The sequence below is a fragment of the Xiphias gladius genome, chromosome 9, assembly GCF_016859285.1.
Source record: "Xiphias gladius isolate SHS-SW01 ecotype Sanya breed wild chromosome 9, ASM1685928v1, whole genome shotgun sequence".
Classification (NCBI taxonomy): domain Eukaryota; kingdom Metazoa; phylum Chordata; class Actinopteri; order Istiophoriformes; family Xiphiidae; genus Xiphias; species Xiphias gladius.
Genome location: NC_053408.1, coordinates 2,734,568 through 2,754,584, shown reverse-complemented (window position 1 = coordinate 2,754,584; position 20,017 = coordinate 2,734,568). Strand labels below are relative to the sequence as shown.

At 41.7% G+C, this 20,017-nt stretch overlaps 3 protein-coding genes and 1 long non-coding RNA gene across 5 annotated transcripts in view; 3 read left to right on the top strand and 1 right to left on the bottom strand.

Annotated features, from left to right (window-relative positions):
- The first annotated feature begins 1,679 nt into the window (after window positions 1-1,679).
- trim16 (tripartite motif containing 16) lies at window positions 1,680-9,896 on the top strand. The gene is made up of 6 exons (XM_040136247.1): window positions 1,680-2,935; window positions 6,677-6,772; window positions 7,165-7,398; window positions 7,915-8,086; window positions 8,425-8,520; window positions 8,919-9,896. Exons 1-6 carry the CDS (start codon window positions 2,222-2,224, stop codon window positions 9,527-9,529), a joined length of 1,923 nt encoding a protein of 640 aa, XP_039992181.1. The 5' UTR covers window positions 1,680-2,221; the 3' UTR covers window positions 9,530-9,896.
- LOC120794865 lies at window positions 4,513-19,083 on the bottom strand. Of its 2 annotated transcripts, none has more exons than XR_005708174.1 (3): window positions 18,886-19,083; window positions 8,889-9,503; window positions 4,513-5,821 (listed from the first exon to the last, which is right to left on the bottom strand). It is a non-coding gene; the product is annotated as an uncharacterized LOC120794865 (long non-coding RNA). The 2 variants fall into 2 exon arrangements; XR_005708173.1 differs by lacking the exon at window positions 18,886-19,083 and adding an exon at window positions 11,441-11,703.
- tvp23b (trans-golgi network vesicle protein 23 homolog B (S. cerevisiae)) lies at window positions 11,166-17,031 on the top strand. Its single transcript, XM_040136256.1, has 7 exons — window positions 11,166-11,290; window positions 13,547-13,623; window positions 13,989-14,133; window positions 14,732-14,821; window positions 15,001-15,126; window positions 15,958-16,086; window positions 16,181-17,031. The coding sequence occupies exons 1-7, from the start codon at window positions 11,279-11,281 to the stop codon at window positions 16,205-16,207; spliced, it is 606 nt and encodes a 201-aa protein (XP_039992190.1). The 5' UTR covers window positions 11,166-11,278; the 3' UTR covers window positions 16,208-17,031.
- The window catches only part of exoc7 (exocyst complex component 7), an 18,777-nt gene continuing 17,350 nt past the window's right edge, over window positions 18,591-20,017 (top strand). The window contains 3 exon segments of the mRNA XM_040136246.1: window positions 18,591-18,806; window positions 18,979-19,003; window positions 19,006-19,043. Of these exon segments, the coding sequence (XP_039992180.1) occupies window positions 18,729-18,806; window positions 18,979-19,003; window positions 19,006-19,043 (141 nt within the window). The 5' untranslated portion in view covers window positions 18,591-18,728.

Below are 20,017 nucleotides of genomic sequence, written 5' to 3'. Positions count from 1 at the left end.
GCAGAGGGAGCTTTACAAAGCTAAAGTTAAATAAACCAGAACATTGTGCTTTAGGATCTGCTCCATACTCAGACTTGTTTAGTCGTGTGTGTGTGTGTGTGTGTGTGTGTGTGTGTGTGTGTGTGTGAGTGCCTGTGTGTGATTGCGTGTGCGTGTGTGTGCTTTTTTTTTTTTACCATAACAATTGTAACATGAACTTTCATCAACACTGTTTTATTGCCTTTATGGACACATTGTCTCGTATAATCCAGAATCCAAACCTCTGCCTACATTAAGTTGTTCCTTTGACTGACATCTGTGATTAAATCAAATATTGTGTCTCTATACACAAATAAAACTGAAACTCTCCATAAATTCTTTGAAGCCTACAGATTGGTCTGATTGAAGCTGTCGCACACAGTAAAAATCCTGAACATACTCACACATCTAAGAATAAAAGGGATTTATCATGTTTGTTTTTTGGCATAAAAACACTCGTGTACTTTAATTCACCATGAATATAAACCCAACCATGCAGCGTTAGTTGACTTTTTTGGCCACCTGGGGGCAGCAGAAGCAGCTGCAAACACAAGACCGATGAGGTCAACACGTTGGCAAACAGTTGCCTCGTTACAGGTCCAGCAGAGCAACAGAGGGTCGAGTTTCTGGACCTGAGACAAACCCTGTCGCTGCTGCTGCGTTAACTTGAATTAACTTAATGAATGAATGATTATTAATTGGTTTATCCATCCGTCCAGCCCCTTTTTCTGCCACTTATCTGTGTCCAGGTAATGTTAATCGATTGATTTTATTACTAGGAGTTATTGTTATTTACTGCTGGGAAATAAATAATAAATAATTGTAGACCTTTTCGTTCTGACCGGTTTTTCCGTCTTTCTTGAATCCTCTGCGGTATTAAAAAGGTCTTTAAGCGTCTTAAATATAATTTGGTGAACCCTGCAGGAAGCCTGGAACAAAGCTTCCTCTAAAACAATGTGTTTAATACGGAATAGGCCTGTTTTGTTTTTGCTTTTTTTTGGCAGCTGCTGTCTAGAGCCACTTGTGACAGGAAATTACAGCCCTGCTTTGCAGACGGCAAGAATCAAGCTGCAATTCCTGTATAATTTCATCCCAGTTTTTATGGCTAGACGCCAGGTGTTGTTAATTGCTTTTATTAAAGATTTCACACTAATAAATTAACCTTTAAGAAAAATAAAATCAAGTCAATATATTTATGGGGCACGTTTAAAACCACAAACGTTGAACTAAGTGTTTTAAAAGGAGGTGAGATTATGAGATTATTTGGCCGATGATGAAACATAATTAAGAGGATATAAATCAACTGATTAAATCATAAAATATCTCACAGAAACGGCAGAACTAAACAGTATTGCACAAAAAAAGTAGGGAATATTTAGAAAACAAAAGAACAATGGGACAGATGGAGGTCAAATCCATGTGTCTGACGGGCTGAGCACGCATGTGATTGGTTACATGACCAAACGAGAGCTGCTCTGAATGTTACTCCTGCACGCGTAGCAGGGAGTCACCTGATGAATGTTTCCAATTCCTCACCTTAGCAAAGAATTAAGACGTTGAATCTGCGATCTCCACCGACTCCGCTCGCTCGGTGGCAGCAGCTGCCCCCGATCGACTCTGCGGCGCTGCGGATTGTTTCAGTCCTTCATGGGCACTGGGTTTTCCAGTTGCACTGCGGAGCGGCAGAAGCGCTCACATGTGGAAGAGGAAGTGGGTGAAGAGACAAAAGGCTGCAGCTTTATCAAAATAGTTCAGTCTTGCTGGAGCAGATACGACAGAGCAACAATGCAATCAGTGAGTTCATCACCGCGGTGAGTTAAAGAGTCTGTGGACAATCGAGCTGTTGGGTTTCAGGTCATGATCAAACGCAATGCAACTCTACACCTCTCTGTTCCTGCTGTGCAGCGTGAGCTCCACCCCGTGGTTTCTCTTTCCCTCAGGGCAGGGGAGGGCAGAGATTGTGCGTGGGGGTGTGTCTCACTGTTTGCTGGGCTGCCTGCCTGGTAGCATGTGAGTGCTGAGGGGGTGGAAAACATTTGGATCGAAACTGTGAGGCCCTGGGCTGGCGTTCAAATCATCTAGGAGTGGCTTTCCAGGCTCTTCGGTGTGATCTAGCAACTGCCGCGTGACAAAAGCGGCTGAGCCAGTTATTTTCAGAGAGCAGAAGAGAGTGGAAGTGAAGCCGTGGAGAAGGACCGGGGACATGGCAGATCCAGCGGCTGTAGCCCAACAGCAGCTGTGTGCTGTCTGCTCAGGTGTGCTGAGTGGAGACGAGCCGGCGGCCTGTGATCACTCCGTTTGTGGCTCCTGCCTGGGGGACAGAAGTAAAGGATGTCCCGAGTGTCCGCGGAGTCCTGACAAGCCCGAACCTGCCGACGGCCTCAAACAGAACGGAACAGAGGCTGAGGCTCCGGAGATTAACAGCAAAGAGGAGCAAAATCAGGACTCTAAGACAGCGGAGGAGGTCAAAATCCAAGAGGACCTGAAGGAGACTGAGGACCTGAAGAAGCCGGAGGAGGAGAGGAAAGAATCGGAACCACAGACGGATGAAGAGGTGAAAAATGGAGCCAAAGAGGAGGTAAAAGAAGGGGAGGTGGAGGAGGAACCTTTGGGCCCCGACGACGTGGTGTGTGACTCATGTATCGAGAGCCCCTGCAGGGCCCTCAAGTCCTGCCTCACCTGCCTGGTGTCGTACTGCGAGGCCCACCTCCGGCCTCACCTGGAGAACCCGAAGTTTCAGAACCACCGGCTGGTGGAGCCGCTCAGGGACATCGAGAGGAGGACCTGCGAGAGCCACAAGTGGCCCCTGGAGATTTTCTGCTGCGCCGATGCCTGCTGCGTCTGCCAGGACTGTGTGACGGAGGACCACAGGGGCCACAACACCGTACCTGTGGTGGAGGCTCGCAGGCAGATAGAGGCAAGTGTTCTCAGACCCTCTTCTCATATTCTGTCTTGTTTTCCCCCAACTACAGCTCCTCAAAACATCATGTTCATTCATCTGGATATCTGACGTGAATCTTTGGTCTGACACACAGCTATCCCCAAACAATTAGAGAATAATCATCAGTTACAAGTCAGTTAAAAACCCAACCTTTTGGGCGTGTGACCCCTCAAAATGAGGCGGTGTTTTACTTGCGGCCGCTCATCACAGACTATGGCCCAGCGGTGACATGAATTGCTGTCAGCAGTTCAACATCACAGTCACATTTTCTTCTCAGATTTGTCTTCTTTCAGGGAGTTTTAGAGGCAATGGAGGCAAAAGTTTCCAGTATTTCACAAGAAATATTCCATTTTCTGTAACAGATTATTTTCCTTATCATCCCTTTAATCCTCTGTTGAGCCTTCAGGGTTGTTTTGGGTCTCCTTAAAGTTTCCTGACCCATAGGTGCGGGACCACTGGTATGAATCTTTGCTTTTATCAGTTCATCCTTGTAAATTCAGTATCTTGTTTTTGACTGTTGGTTGGACAAAACGAGGCATTTGAAGATGTCACAGATAGTTTCACACATTTTGACATTTTACAAACTAAATTATTAATTGATTTATCAAAAAAAAAAGTCACCTGTAAAAGAAAAAAGTCATTCTCAGATTAGACCAAGTCTGTTTTTTTTTTAAATCTCACATCCAACCTAGCTGAGTGTGTGTCTTTTGTTATTAATCTTTCTATAAGTGTTGAAATCAGAGTCCAACCACGGTCTGAGCAGATACAAGTCATAAAAAATCTTGAGCAAATAAAAGTTTTCAACATCAAAAGAACAAAATATGACGGTACAAGTGCCATTCACTTGCAATTTGAGCTCGGGAGCTCAGAAGTAATCCTTTAAATCACAACCACACTGGTGCTGGATGGATGTAACCTTCAGCCCCAGTGGAGAGGGGATTAGCTGTGTCTTCAAAATGCATCACAGTCGCTCCCACATGTCCTACGACGCAGCTCTGAACACTTAATCCAAATAAAACAGGATCCATTATCCACCGTAAATGTCAAAGAACCCGCCCGCCCTGTTTGACTGACAACCTTGTTTGGATTTGCAGGAGTCTGGAAACTCAATACTCGGATCTATTTAGACACAGAGAAAGCTCAAGCTTCAGCTGACGTCTCATTTGTCTCCTGTTTCGACAGTTTGTGACCCTCAGGTTCGGGCATTCCAGTCAACATTCCTGCAGAGATCTGTGGCTTTTAGCCTACACCTGTTATTTGCAAAGTGCGCTGTTGCAAAACTTCAAACTGCTGCATTAGAGCTGTAAAGCAAACACTGCTGGGAGCCTCACCTCGATGTAGGTGAAAATACCACAAGGGCTACTTGAATATCGTATGTTGCCTGTACTGTCCTGCAAAAAAAAAAAAAAAACTCAAAAAAACAAGAGGGGAAATAAGAATACTAAAGTTTAACTGATATTAGGTGCTGCCAAAGAGGAAATCAACCTGCATTTTTCAACTCTCAAACAGTTCCCTTTCATAGTGATTTATTCCCACAGGACAGACATCAGCGCTGAGAGGACAATAGAAGACATTAGAATGAAATAACTTCCGGTTTGCAGCCCATGTTCCACTGTAGAAAAGCTTTTGGAGGACTCTTTACATAACTCACACCCCTGTTTTGTTTAAAGCTGCTGTTTTCTTTAAACCAAACATAAACCCGTAAACTTGTATTTGCATTACATTTGAATCACAGCAGTAAGCATCCGTTTCTCTATAAGATAAATACCAGTCATGTTTGAAAAAGAGTTGAGTGGTGTTGAATGACCCTCTGGGTTTCTCAGACATTCCTGAGCATTTATCTTTTACCTCTGTGGCCCGAGAGGCACAGACTGGGGCTACCATTAAACCACGGGTAGTGAATTTCTATTGCAATTGTCTGACACTAATTCCATCTGGACACAAAGGACGAGAAGCCATTACGTTATAAACTATGACAGACATTTATCACAGTGCCAAAACATGGGTTTTTTTTATTTTTACACCTGCACCACCAGTGTGCTGTTTCTGCTGACGTTAGCTGCCATCAGGCGTCAAGCCTCTCTGCTCTGGCATTAGTTATATCTACAAATCCGTGAAGTGGTGTAAAAGGCAAAAATAACAGAAGCGACAGATGATGGAAGTGTCAAAGGCAGGTTTGTAACACTGTGAGTGCTATCCGGACAGACTTGTGCATCTAAAATATGAATATGATAACTAAATAGTCGTTAAGTAATTTTTCATGCCAAAACGCCAGCGATTTCATAGTTTCAGCTTCTCGAATCTCAGGATATCCTGCTTTACTTTGTGCTAAATTACAGTAAACCGAATCATTTTGAGGTTGGAACTGCTGCTCGGACAAAACAAGGCATTATTTTCCGATGTTTTTACAAACCAGCAGATTGATCGACTAAATAAACAGAAGGTTAGTCCATAACGGAAATAATCATAAGTCCCAGCTCTTTATAAAAAATAGTCCAAAATGAGCTCCACCCCAACCAACAAGCGTTCAAACATTAATGCATAAATGAGTATAATCTAATGATATACTATGTAGGGGTAAGTGTGTAGAGGTGCTTCACAAAACACAATCAGAAGCAAATAAACTAAAAAACAAACAAACAAACAATATCCACAAACATTAATACAATGGTACAATACAAGGCAGAAGTTAAGTGTCATGGAAATTATGGACCAACTAATGAAGAAATTCAAGTTTATGAAAATGAGTTTTAAGCAGAGAGGTGAGGTAGCAAGTTGAATTTCAGCAGCAAAGGCACAACTGCCCGCAGGTGAAGTCTAGGTCAGGTGACTGCTTGCAGAGTTTCGTCACAAGATCCGAGGCTGAGTGCAGGTACAAATGGGCACAGATGTTAATTTTTCTAACCTGAGACAACAAAATACTCAAGCAAAGCAGGTATCCATTTCTCCTAGTGGGTTAAATACAACAAAAGATCGTCTGCAAATAACTTTACATTGATTTTTACGTATATTAACATGTTTCTGTCACACTCAGCACTGCAACTTTTGTTGTCTTATACATCCATGTGGGCTAGGCATTTGTACTGTATGTGCATGGCACAATGAATAAGATAACTAGCATTACTAACTAACACTTGTAACTCGTGGCTCTTGTCTAAATATTCCTGCAAGTGGTTGTACAGCTGATACAAAGAGTTGGGAGAGATGGCACCCTGTGCCCCTTTTCAAGGTAAATTCTGCAGACAGTAAACTATTACTGCGCATTTTTGCAGTGGGGTGTTTATATAGTAATTTTATAAACTTTGGGTCGATTAGTTTTAAACATTGACTTGATGTCAAGCTAAATGAAGCAAAGGAAATGTAGCGCTCCTCTCAGGGTCTGAACTTCATGGTGTTCATTAAGGTATTTCCCTTCAGTTCCAGAGTCGCCCTGACCTGCCCGAGGAATTCAGATTTGAATCTCAAAAAAAAGTCAATGCTTTAAAAAACCAAAAATATCAGAGTGTAGAACAGGATGTGTGACCTTCTTCCAGAGTAGAGGAAGATAGTGAACACCACAGTCTTCCTGAAGAAACAGCCCAGAAGTTTACATTTGCAAACACTGTACATGTTCTTTCGTTCTGTGAGGATCTGGCATATTTTCAGCATTACAGCATGGTTTTGTGGTTTCTGTGGGGAGACATGCTGAAATCTGTTCTCCTCTTGTTATGTTCACAGAGGGAACTGAGAGAGAAGCAGACTGAGATGGTGAAGACGGTGACAGCAGCAGAGAACGCCATCAACAAACTTCAACTAAACACAGTATCCATTGAGGTAAACACGCCGTATGACTAATCTCAAACCTCACCTCACTGTGTGTATGTCACATGAGTTTCACAATAGTTAGTGAAAATACAAGTTGGCAGCTTCTATTTTTGGCTTGAGAACCCTCCGGCCTAAAGACCAGATGTGTCAGAGCCAACCAAACCGGGCAGGTTTCCCTGAGCTGTGGGAGGAAATCCGGGCTCTTCGTGTTGTTTAGGGTGCGGGTGAGGCAACAAAGTGTCTCCCCAGTGAGCTCGCAGTTACATAACATTATTACGCGATCTGATGCTTTCCCTCGCTTTTGTCTGTCAACGCTTTCATATGAATAAGTTCCTCTCTCAGGATGTAAGGAATTCTTAGCCCACACAGTGTGACGTGAAATTAAAAGCACTGTTCTGCAGCAATCGGTGACTGAGGTACGAGCGGTGATCGAGAGCCAGTTTGAGGAGCTGCAAGCGTTGGTGGAGAGGGCCAAGAGGGAGGTCACGGAGATCCTGGAGGGCGAGGAGAAGCAGGCGCTGAGGCAGGCCGAGGGCATCCGGGTTCACCTGGAGCAGAGGTGCACGGAGCTGAAGAAGACTCAGGCGCAGATGGAGAAGCTCTCCAGAAACAAGAATGATGTGGATTTCTTACAGGTAAAAGCTCCGGGATTGGGTCCAAGACACGGTGCCGTCGATAGTTTCTCAAGGAAAAAGATACGACTGAAGGCTGCAAAAACCCTCACGTTCTTGTTCCTGAATGGCACTGGGTTTGTCAGAGTATCTGCAGGTCTGGAAAAGGCTTACAAAGCGCTGATCTCAGTTTCTTAAAAAATGCCTTAGAAGGTATTAAAAAGTCTTACATTTCATCTTTTTAAGGTCTTAAATATTTTTTTCTAGCCTGCCAGTGGCCGCAGCATCACTTATAAAATGTTTTTGGATGTGATTTTAGCCAAAACTGGCAGAAAAATACCCAGAGCTACCGTCCTAGATCTCTGAGCTTATGTAAAATTCATATGTGCACCTTAAATTTATTATTTTTAATTGATTAATACATACATACATTCATCCATCTAAAACCAGTAGGAAGCTGTTAAATTTAAGTCTATGTGGCGTTAAAAAGCCTTAAATTTGACTTGATGAACCCTGCAGAAATCCCGGTTTGTTTTCCAGGAGTATTCAGAGTGGAAGAAAGAAGCCACCGATATTACTCTGCCCGGGGTCTACATCGGCCTGATGGATCGAATGAATTCCTTCAGCCGCGTGATCGTCGACTCCACGCAGGAGCTCTGTGCCATGCTCGTGTCTTCATACATAGAAAAGGTTAAAGAGACATGCAAGAATGGTAAGAATAAACAGCAGCGATGATGTGCAGATGTGCAGATCGTCCGTCTGGGCGTGTTCACACGTGTTGAGAATTTTCTGCCGGTGTGTCATTTCTGTGGAGCTAACCTGAAATAACGTGTCTCCGTACGCCTCCCTGCCTGGGTAAGAACTACATGCGTGCTTCGTGAGTCACCTCTTTTGTGTGGCTTGTCAACCAGGTCACCTTCCGGAGCAAAAAAACGGCAAATGCTCGTGTCCCTCGATGCATTTTTGTGCCAAGCGAAGGCAAATTGTATATGAATAAATCTAAATTGTGTTGTGTTATCAGACACCGAACTATATTTTCTTCCATTTCAGACCAAATGGGAATAAAGACAACGGTTCATGAAATTGCTGCGGCGAAACAGAACATGTCGATACCAGACCCAGAGACACACGCTGACTTCCTCAAGTGTAAGTGTTTCATATGTCCAAATATGGGCCACTGGACAGAGATACTGCAGTCATGGTTGTAGTCAGGATTTAATAAAAAGGCCGAGGAAACGAATCCAAGTCCCTCGATCTCACGTCAGTAGAAAAAACTGAAGACAGCAGAGATTATGTGCATTTTTATGCAAATTGAGAGCAGAGAGGATCGTTGGTTACAGCTGTTTCTAAGTCCAGTTCTTTAGACATAACAAACACAGAATTCCTTTTTTTATTCTGTGTATTTGTACGTATTTTTTCTTTCTATTCAATTTATTGTGACTGCTGTACAAATGAAAAAAGAAGACAACAATACGGAGGATATGACCTTGCTGACCTTGGCAGCGGTTACGTACCTGTAGCTAACGAACATTTTCCTGTCCCAGATGCCGCCCAGGTGCATTTCGACGCCGACACAGCTCACAGGTTCCTGCGTCTGACAGAAGAGAACAGGAAGGTGACCAACACCACACCCTGGCAGCATCCTTATCCCGATGTGCCCGAGCGGTTTGAGAACTGGCGGCAAGTTCTGGCCACGGAGAGCTTCTACCTGGGCCGGCAGTACTTTGAGGTAGACATCAGCGGCGAGGGCACACACATCGGTCTGACCTACAAGAGCATCGATCGCAAAGGCAACGAGAGCAACAGCTGCATCACGGGAAACAACTTCTCCTGGTGTCTTCAGTGGAACGGACGCACCTTCTCCGCCTGGCACAGCGGCGTTGAAACCCCTCTCAACGTGGCCAAGTTCACCCGTATCGGGGTGTACGTGGACTACACGCGGGGCCTCCTGGCTTTCTACGGTGTGGAGGACACCATGATGCTCATCCACGAGTACAAGGCAGACTTCCTGGAGCCTCTCTACCCGGCTTTCTGGTTGTCCAAGAAGGAGAATATCGTGGCCTTGGTGGCGCCCGGAGAACCACTGCGGCTCAAAAGCCCCTCTCCTCCTACCTCACCTGCAAGCGGAGCTGTCGTTTCAAAAACAGAAGAATAGCAACAATTGGCAGTCAAAGGACAATTCAACAATATGAGAGTACCGCTGCAGTAAATGTCAACAATAGACTTATTGTCTGAAATATAGTAGAAGAAAAACATGCAAATATGGAGAGTCTTGCCTTATTACATTTGTTTACAGTAGATTATTTTGTTGCAAAATTACTGTGATAAACTGTGTCTGTTTATCTCAAGTATATCTGGGCTCAAGTCATATTTATACTCCTGTGTATGTTTGGGACTACTGTTACTGTACTGTTACTGTACTGTTACTGTACTGTTACTGTACTGTTACTGTACTTTTCATCACACTGTGAATTCAGAAAATGTCCTATATTTTCTGTGTGCAAATAAAACTTTGTGTTTTCATTTGGGAGAAAAAAACAAAACCAAACCTGTTTGCTTTTTGTTCACAGGTCAAACTTTCCCACAGCATCATATAAAAGGGTTACTTGTAAATAGTTTGAAAGTTTGTGGGAACATTTGGCCTCTTTCATTACGGATTTTCTTGGAAATTGCCCTGTGGATAAATAGGAAACCTTCCACTGGGACCACAAAAATTGGCTGGATAAACTGTGGTGTCATTTTGGCTTTTGCACAACACTAAGAGCATCAGAAAATAATCAAATAGAGTTGTCCGGAGCAGTCTGTCACTGAAATGCCACTATTGATGGCACATTCACAGCTTAGCAGGACCTCAAACATGTCCGAGTCACATATCTACAGTAATGTGCAAAAGTTTTAGCCACTTTCGATGTTTAGATTCCTATCCATGATCTAATATCAGCAGGGAGGCATCTGATCGGTCCCAGATTCATCCTGCAGCAGGACAACGAGCCCAAACACAAGGCCGAGGTAGATTTTATGGCCACAGTCAGGTGTGTACACCAGAAAGAAACAAAAACCGGTACCCAAAAGAAACGTGTACTAAGACAGTAAAACACCGCAATATTAAGCAGTGAAGGCCTAAGACAGTAGATTCATAGTAAGAATCATAGTAAAAAAATTTTTGTTTGTGGAATAAAGTGCAGGCCCACACGTGAAGATCGTATTTAACCATTTCATGTGAGGATTAAAAAAAGTTTCTTCATTTGTCAGCACACTAAAATCAAGTCCAGATGTTTTCCCAGCATGTTTTATTTTGAAAACGGTCTACTGTGAAACTGTCCGCCCTTTTTCCAGTGGACTCCACGCATCAGAAGTTACAGACCCCGGCGTAATTATGCACAACACGTTTCCCGGGTCTAGAGAAAGATGAAATATTTTTGAATGTATTATCGTGCGATGCAGAAAATAAAGTATAAAGATTAAAATATGTATATAATTTAAAAAAAAAAAGAGGGACCCACAGCCACATATACTGTGAGCTGAATTCACACTGTACAATAGTGGTAATATAATCCACTGTAATACATTGTACATTGGTGCAAGTTGGGATGATATACAGTATATAGAGCCTTGCAAACCTGGAAAGATCAGAAAAATCTCCTTGAATCTAAGGTTTTTCAAGGGTTTTTACTTTCAAGGTTGAAATATAAATGGAAAACGATATAATCAGTTCAGAGCGGTATTATTTGAGCAGGTATAAAATGTGAACGGTCCAAATAAACGCATTATCCAACCGCTTAGGACCGGAAGGCGACGCCACAGTGACGTAACAGTACACATGCCACGCTTTGGCCACGTGACTCCAGTGTACGGTGACGTGTAGCCGAGCATGTAAGCAGGAAGAGCCTGCCGAAACTCCAACATGATAACAGAAGTAAGTGACACAATTTTAACGTTACTTTCAAAAGAAAAATGGCAATAAATAAGAAAAATCTGCCAGCATATCAAACCGCCAACGTAGCGTCGTCTAACAGGGGCTGGGAACTGGCTGTAAAATCGGGTTCATCGGCACAAAGTTATTCACCGGCTGAGGGGAACATCCCCCGTGCTAATGCTGCTAAGCAGTTAGCCCGCTAGGTTTAGTAGCCCTTTACACCTCTGCGCCGTTTCGCTCCTCTTCACCTGAGCGCTCTCAGAGCCCCACGCCAGCGCAGCTCTCCTCCGGCAAACGCCCACGGGAGTGTTTGCCTTCGGCCCGCAGACGTGAGCTCAGCCCCCGCCGGTGGGAAAGCCGACGTTAGCTAAGTTAGCCAGAGCTAGCTCCGGTGCCTGTCTGCCCCGTCGTTATCGTCCTCAAGGCAAAAATGATAAATTCGCGAAACGAATCGGCGACAACGCTCCTGCTGGTAAACCTGACCTCGCTTCGTTTTATGTGTATCGGTCACATTTAGTTAAAGTCGGTGAATGTCTTAAAATGGCTCAGTAGTTGTCAGTTAGCAAGCATCTAGCTAAGTGGAGCAAAAGGTAACACTCGAGCTTTCATAAGCAGCATATAAACCAAACTATAATGCAGTTGTAAGCAGATATAAGCGTTTATTTACTTAGGCATCCGTCAGCAACCATAACTCCTCCTGGGGACATCCCTTAGTGGAGGCTGGTGCAGAAACAGTGAAACTACGACTGCACCACAGTTGTAACGGATTCATGACAGAAGTTATACTTGTTGACGAATACTGACCGTTAATGGACACTTCAGATGTTTACGACTACATTATAGGCTGCTTATATACTATTCAACGTTTATATACTGCTAATAAATATTAATATTAGTAACTGTTTTGATAATTGAATCATTGTTTTTGTAGTTTTTTTTCTTTTCTTTTAAGAATAGAAAGCCAAGCTACATTGGACGATTCCAGCTTCTCAGGTGTGAGAATTTAATGCTTTTCTTTGCCTGATGCAGAAAACTGAAAATCTTTGGGTTTTGGACTGTTGGACTGAAGGAGCAGTTAATCAATTAACCAAGAAAAACAATTGGCGGATGAATTGATAATGAAAATGATCGATAGTTGCGGCCCTATTAGTCGTATTTAATTGGAGTGATTTATGGTCTTAAAATGATTAAGCAGTGAACAGTTTGCGGCACAAATATCTGAAGGTTGAGCCGCTAGCAATAGAAATGATGCTTTTGAACTTGTACACTTTGATAAAAATACGTTATCAAATATAGACATATGATATACTTTGATAAATATTTTATTTAGAGCTGCGACGATTAGGTCGATTGACAGGAAAATAATCTGCAGCTACCTGGATAATTCGTTCTCCATAGTCTTCTGTTAAAGTAAACTGGGTGTTTTTTGGTGTTGGACTATTGGACTAAGCAAGACGTTTGAAAATGTCAGCTTTGGCTTTAGAAAGTTTTGTGACGTTTTACAGAAGTGACGACCAATCGATTATTCACTTATTAAAAAACAATTGTTCGTTGCAGCCCTAATTTTATTTTACTTATTACAAGGTAACACTTTAAATCCCACATTTGGCATTTATAATCAGTTTCTAAACTTTTAATAAATGCTTTATAACACACTATAATGTAGTTGTACTTATATTTTTAAGTATTTATTAATTTAAAGTATATGCCAGCATATCAACTTCTCCTATGAAGACATATATATTATTGCAACTAGGGCTGCAACTAAGAATTATTCGTTTGGTCTATGAAATGTCTAAAAATCATGAAAAACATCCCTCCCAGTTTCCCAGAGTCCAAGGTAATGTCTTCAAATGCCTTGTTTGTCCAACCAACAGACCAAAACTGTCCAGATGTCCAGTTCACGATGACGCAGAACAAAGGAAAGCCGAAAACATTCCGATTTGAGAGGCCGACAGCAGCAATTTTTGTGGCATTTGTGCTATGGCTATAGCGTGTAATGAATCATTTAATAAATGTTGATATACTGCTTATAAATGCCACATTGACGTCTTGCTGAATACAGAAGCTCAGAGTTTCTGAACCCAGTACTGGTAGTGAAGTGATGTAGTAATTTTAGTGAGTACACGGATTCTTGATTTAACACGCTGTCGTCGCCTAAGATCGTATGACTTGTCCCTGTGTAAACAAAGACGAGGCCTTAGTTCGTGTACGTGTGTCTTCACGGGTTAAGTATCTTCCTTATTGATCCCTCAGGATACCAATGATGAAGACGTGTCTCTGTTTGATGCGGAGGAAGATGCAGGGAAAAGGTCAAAGAAGACAAATATTAAGTAAGTTTTACAGACGACTAACGGAACAGTGGAGCTGCAACACGACTATTCTGATAATTGATCGGGGGTTTTAGTTATTTTTCAAGAATAAATGCCTCAAAAGAACACGAACATTTGCTGGCTTCATCCTCTCAAACGTGAGGATTTGATACTTTGGTTTGTCGTATATGACTCTAAAAACTAAAGACATTGGGGCTTTGAGAAATTCTAATGGGAATTTTTAGTATTTTCTGATATGTCTTAGACAAATCACGCAGACAAGAGAGGATTAATCGATAATAATAATAATCATTAGTTGCAGGCCTATGGTAGAGCATAAACTGTATTTCTACCATGTAGATAACACATGCTCCATCTGTCACCAGGCATCCGTTGGCGTCCTTCTTCCACCTCTTCTTCAGAGTTAGTGCCGTCCTCGTCTACCTGCTCTGTGAGATTTTCAGCAGGAGTTTCATCGCCTGCATGGTTGCAATCATCCTTCTGCTGTCATGTGACTTCTGGACAGTAAAGGTGTGTCTCTAAATGTGTTTAAGGTGTAGCTTCTCGTTATTATCTCCTCATTTGCTCAACCATGTCTCTCTCTCTCTCACACACACACACACACACACACACACACACACACACACATTTGTTCATCTACTTTTTCCTGATCTACCTTCTGGAATTGTTAATGGCTTTGAGGAGTTGCTTTTTTTTCTAGAGCTGCAGTGATTAGTTGATTAATAGAATAGATTAATTTTCTGTTGATCAACAGAAAATTAATTGACAACTATTTTGACAATAGAATAATTGTTTTAGCTATTTTTTTAAAACAGACACGCCCAATATTTTGCTGTTTCCAGCTTCTTAAATGTGAGGATTTAAACTTTTGTGTGTCACACATGACAGTAAACTGAATATCTTTGTGTTTTGAACTATTGGTCGGACAAAACAGTTTGAAAATGGGCCGTGGGAAAACATAAAGGGCTTTTTCACTATTTTCTGACTTTTTAATAGATAAAATTATTAATTTTTTAATTGAGAAAATAATCAGCAGCCTAATCGAAAATGAAAATAATTGTTAGTTGTATCAGTACTGTTTTAATGCCATAAATATCTACATGAACAGAACATCACCGGGAGGTTGATGGTTGGTCTCAGGTGGTGGAACCAGGTGGACGATGATGGTAGAAGCCACTGGGTGTTTGAGTCGAGGAAGGTAAGATGCTCCTCAGCGTGTTCCATGTTGATTTCTTTGCTTTGGTGTTTGGGGTCTTTGACCTTGCGTGATACTGACCTCTTATACTGTGTGGGCTTGATAAATGCATTTGTTCACTGCCAGCCGAGCTCATGGTATTTGCAGATTCCCTAACTGTGAGGATATCCTGTTTTCTTCAGGGTACGGGGAAGCAACAGGCGTCAGATTCCGAGTCCCGGATCTTCTGGCTTGGACTGATTGTTTGTCCAGTCCTCTGGGTCATCTTTGCCTTCAGTACCCTCTTTTCTTTCAAGATTAAATGGCTGGTAAGTCGTTGAATTTAAAGGTTTGTCCTTTTTTTATTTCAACAAATCCCACGATGAGCAAAATCAACAGCGTCTCAACCTGTCCCCCAATACTTTCTGACTTCCCCACGCTACCCTGCCTGTGGCACTCAAACCCATTGCTTTTGAAAAACGTCTCAGTAATTTCCTACAACAGCCGGGCACCGTAGTTTTCAGAAAGCGTCACTCTAACAAGAGTCAATCGTGCACTTGTTGGGGACTGTTTTCGGTGGCGGATTAATCCACATTTTTGGTGCTTGACTGAGTGTTTGCGTCGGCAGGACGGTGTGTGTGGGAGTGATTCAGTGTGTGTGCTCATGGTGATGAAGCACACGGTAAATTGGAATTAACAGGAGTTACTCATTTTAAAACTTTGTCTTTTTCTATCTTTGAAATAGTCACGTTAGAATGATTAACACTTTGTGTCAGCGTATTAATTCAAAACTGCGTAGAAAGGGATTTAAATCATTGATATCAAATCACTGCTAATTTACCCCAATTCTAGACTAATGCATAATTACAGTAACAAGGCAGAAATAACTGTGTTACCTTTACTTTATCTCTTTTAAATTTAAAGTCATGGGGCCAAATTAACACCCTTAATTCTTTCTACTCATATTTTACTCATAACTTTTTGCAGCACAGATCTTATAAGTCCGACTCCTTTAAATCCTGTTACTCTGTGATGCATAATGCAGTGAATCACAGAAAAACTGATTACGCTGCCATCTGGCCAACAGAATAACGCCAGACTTATCTTTTGAAAAGGTTTCATTGTTGACGTATCATAAATGTCTGTCATCTTCCCCTCAGCCGGTAGTGATCATGGGCGTGGTGTTGCAAGGGGCCAACCTCTACGGATACGTGCGGTGTAAAGTGGGAGGCAAGACCAGCTTAAAGAACATGGCTACCAATTACTTTGGACGACAGTTCCTCAAACAGGTGACTTCAGTTATGAGTGAAACACACCGAATAGTTGTGTTACTTGTCGGGTTTTCCACAAAGTCTTGATGTATGTTGTGTTTTTCTTTCGCAGGCGCTGTCTAAAGAAGAGGAATCGTAGGGTGCAGCTCTGCGATCTTAACGCGTTTGCATTATTCTTAATGCTATAATATATATTCTTTTAGCAAGTGGATACGTCGAAAGAAATCTTTTTGCATCACTAACTCCCCCCCCCCCCCTTTTTTTAACGTAATGTTTGACTCAGTCAGTCCCATCAGAGAGAGTTTCCACAGAGAGGTCAGAGGTCTCGTAGCTTGTTTTTCCGCAACTGAAGCTCCACAAGAAACCCTCAGACTTTAACTGATCCTTTAGCGTAAATGCATGAGTGAAAAAAAGTGTGCAAGTGTTTGAAATGTTAAACTGACTGTAGTTTGATGTGTCACGTTGTCTCACAGCTCCCTCAGATACCTTAGTTTGTTGTTTTCATCGCCTCTTAACTTGAATCTTTATAAAGTTAATAAAAAATTTTAAAAAATGTAGTTTCTGAGAGGTATTGTACAAACTTTTTTGTTTGTATAATAGTTTTAAAGTTACAGTGTAAAGTATTCCAGGAGATTTGTAAATATGTATGTAAAGAAACTGTGTGCAGCATCATCTTTTGTGCAAATACATTTGTAACATTTTTCCGAACAGAATGGTAGTTTTCATTTATGCAAATAGTTTTCAACGTGTGAAAATATTATGAGTTAAGTCTGATTAGTTTTCTTCGCTGTCGGCTCGAGGACAGGTCAGATTTTTACTCAGTAAAAAAAAAGGTATGAATAATACCATCAACTGAGATTTTGTTGCAGGTCATTTTTGTTTCATTTCAGCCGTTTTTATTTCAAAATGTCTAGAGTCAAATTGATTAGTCGATCGATAGAAAAATAATAGGCAACTCCTTTGATTATTGTTATAATAATTTCAGTTGTTTTTCAAGCAAACATTGTGAAAAAATGCTAAAATATTCTCTGGCTCTGGAATTTTTTAATTTTTTTTAATTTTATTTACATTTCATAGACTAAATGATTTATTGGACAAATAATCAGCAGATTAACTGATAATGAAAATAATTGTCGGTTTTGCAGCCCTAAAAATTTCCATTTTCCAAAGTGAGTTTTTATTTCACAATAGAATTTTTCCAGTGGTGGAAGAAGTATTCGAATCTTTTACTCAAGTAAAAACAACAAGACCTCAGGCTAGAAAATACTCCATTACAAGTCAAAAGTCCTGGATTGAAAATCTTAAGTATTAGCAGCAAAATGTACCTACAGTATCACAAGTAAAAGTACTCACGCAGCAGAAAGAGCCCTGTCAATGTAATTTAATATTATTGGATTTTTATTACTGTTGCATTACTCTTTGAGCTGTGTGATTTTATGCTGTAGCTGGTCAAAATTAAGCTAAATTAATGGATTTTTAAATTATTAAGTAGTTTAAGCAACAACAAATCTATAATTTATCCATCACGCATCTTATTTTATAGACTCAAGATATATTTTGATTTTAAAGCCTTTATCTTCAAAGTAACTTAACTGTAGCTGGCGTACAAGTATAAAGTATCAAAGTGGAAATACTGAAGTAGAGTACAAGTACCTCAAAATTATACTTAAGTACGGTGCTTGAGTAGATGTACTTAGTTACTTTTCGCCGTTTTGTTTTGTGATCTCATTTTAAAATCACTAAACCTTGGACTGTCAATCAAGACGAAGTGGTCAGAGCCAGTTAAGTGACAGACAAAGAAGACATTTTGAAATAAAAAGGGCTGCAATAAACTCGCTGTGAAAATAAGATGCGTAGAAAAAGAAACCGTTGCATAATAATGAGCTGAGGTTAAACTTGTTTTTAGATTATTTCACATTAATTTTTTTCTAATACTAACTCATATGATTATTTGCTTCATGTTTTAATGCATTATCGGTGTGATTATTTACTATTGATCACTGTGGTTTTTCGCATTAAGCTACGTGCGCTGGCCCTTCAGTGGACTACAGCGACCCCCCGCGGTGGCTCTGGGTCATGGCACGCACCGCTCCAGCCGTCGGGGCGTTTCCTCTTATTCACCGTGACTGCGCGAAATCACTTCAGGAATAATGAATGTGAAAACTAAACCATTTTATTCGCCACAGCAAACATGGCGTCAACTTGGTTCCCAGTCGCTCGGGATCGCCGGACGGATGCGGAAGGAGGAGAGGCGGCGTTTCACATACGTACCGGAGGTAAGGTGTACCTGCCTTCAAAATAAAGCCCTTGACGTAACTTTATACGTGTGTTTTGAGGACACTGAGCAGATTTGGTTTGAAAATTAGGTTTCAGTGAATAAGCTACTGAAACCAACGAAACCAAGAAACCTACGGGTGGGTGGTTAATTTCGATTTACTGGTAGATATTTTCATTTTTCGTTTAAGTCGTTTGCATCAAATTCGACAACAGCGTGTTTTACTTTGAAATGCTAACCGGAACACCGTGTCTTGTAACGGCTAATCTACCTAACTTGCTTCTAGCTCTCCACAACATTAGCCTTTGGGCGTCGGTGCTGTCATTTTTTTAATGCTCTGAGCGAGTAGATTAATCGGTTTTAATTCACCGGGGGCCGTCCTTTGATGGGAATTACCTCCAGGATGATTCCTACCGAGGATGCGTCCGCCAGGAAGCGGGAGATAGAGGAGAAACTGAAGCAGGTCAGACAAGGCTGCGGTGGGAGGAAGCGTCCCGACCAACTGTGTTTTTGCTAATATCCATCAGCTGTGCTTAACGTACCTGCCTAAAATGTTATCTGTTGACGACTGAAATGTCCCTTCCTTCTGACGGCGTGAGAGAAGGGAGTCATCGCCTCTCTGTGTGATGTTACAGGAGCAGGAGACGCTGTCATTCATCAGGAAAACCTGGAGAAGAGCGATCAGCTGACCAAGGGCATGGTATGAAAGCCAGGCGCACACAGACACAAAATCCGCCGCATCTCACATTTACTCAAAAAACAAAGAAAGAACGGACATTTCACCAAGACACAGATGAAGAGTAATCCAGTCTAGTCCAGGTCTGACAAGTGTCAGGTGTACTGGGTTCAGGTTTGGTGTTTTCAACCTAAAATAAAGGATTCACAGATCAGAGACTGGGTTTTAAACAGTCTATGAAGTTTAATTAGTCCAAGCACAATATGTCTTTAGCTAGACCCGGTTTAACGGAAGGCTGGATTACCAACTGGCCCCCAGGGGCCCCCAAAAGCCACAGGCTGATTTGGGTCCACATCATTTGATTAATCACCACTTTGTTAAAAAGCCTGTACCACTGAAGTACAGGATCGGCTACGTCAGGTCCTCCATCCTCCATCCTGTGGCCCCTGCCTTGAAGATGGACTCAGTGTCAAAATGTAGCCTTAATGTTTTAGTTTACAGGTGTCACTCCTTTGTAAGGCTTCAACTAACCACTATTTTCGTTATTGATTAATCTGCCAGTTACTAGATTGTTGTTTAGTCTATGAAGTGTTTAAAAAATGTCAGAGTCCACGGTGATGTCTTCAGTATGCTGGTTTTCTCCGACTAACAGTCCAGAACCTGAGCTGAAGCTGGAACCGGGGAATGTTTTTGCATTTGTTCTTGTAAGTGGACTGAAATGACATTTATCAAAACAGTAGATTAATTCTGTTTTGATCGACTGATAGTTGCAGCTCTGCTGCTTTGGTTCAGCTGCGTTTTATCAAATTGCCCTGCGGCCCCCTAGAAGCTTCATCGGGCCGTGGTCTAATGTGGTTTGGATGGAGAAAACAATGAGGTGAAGTTGCCCTTTATATTCTTTCTTGATTTTGTTTTTTTTTGTTTCTTGTTGTTATATTTTCAACGATAGAAAAAAGGTTTCAAAGAATCTGAAACTGTTTGAAGTATTCTCTAGAGTC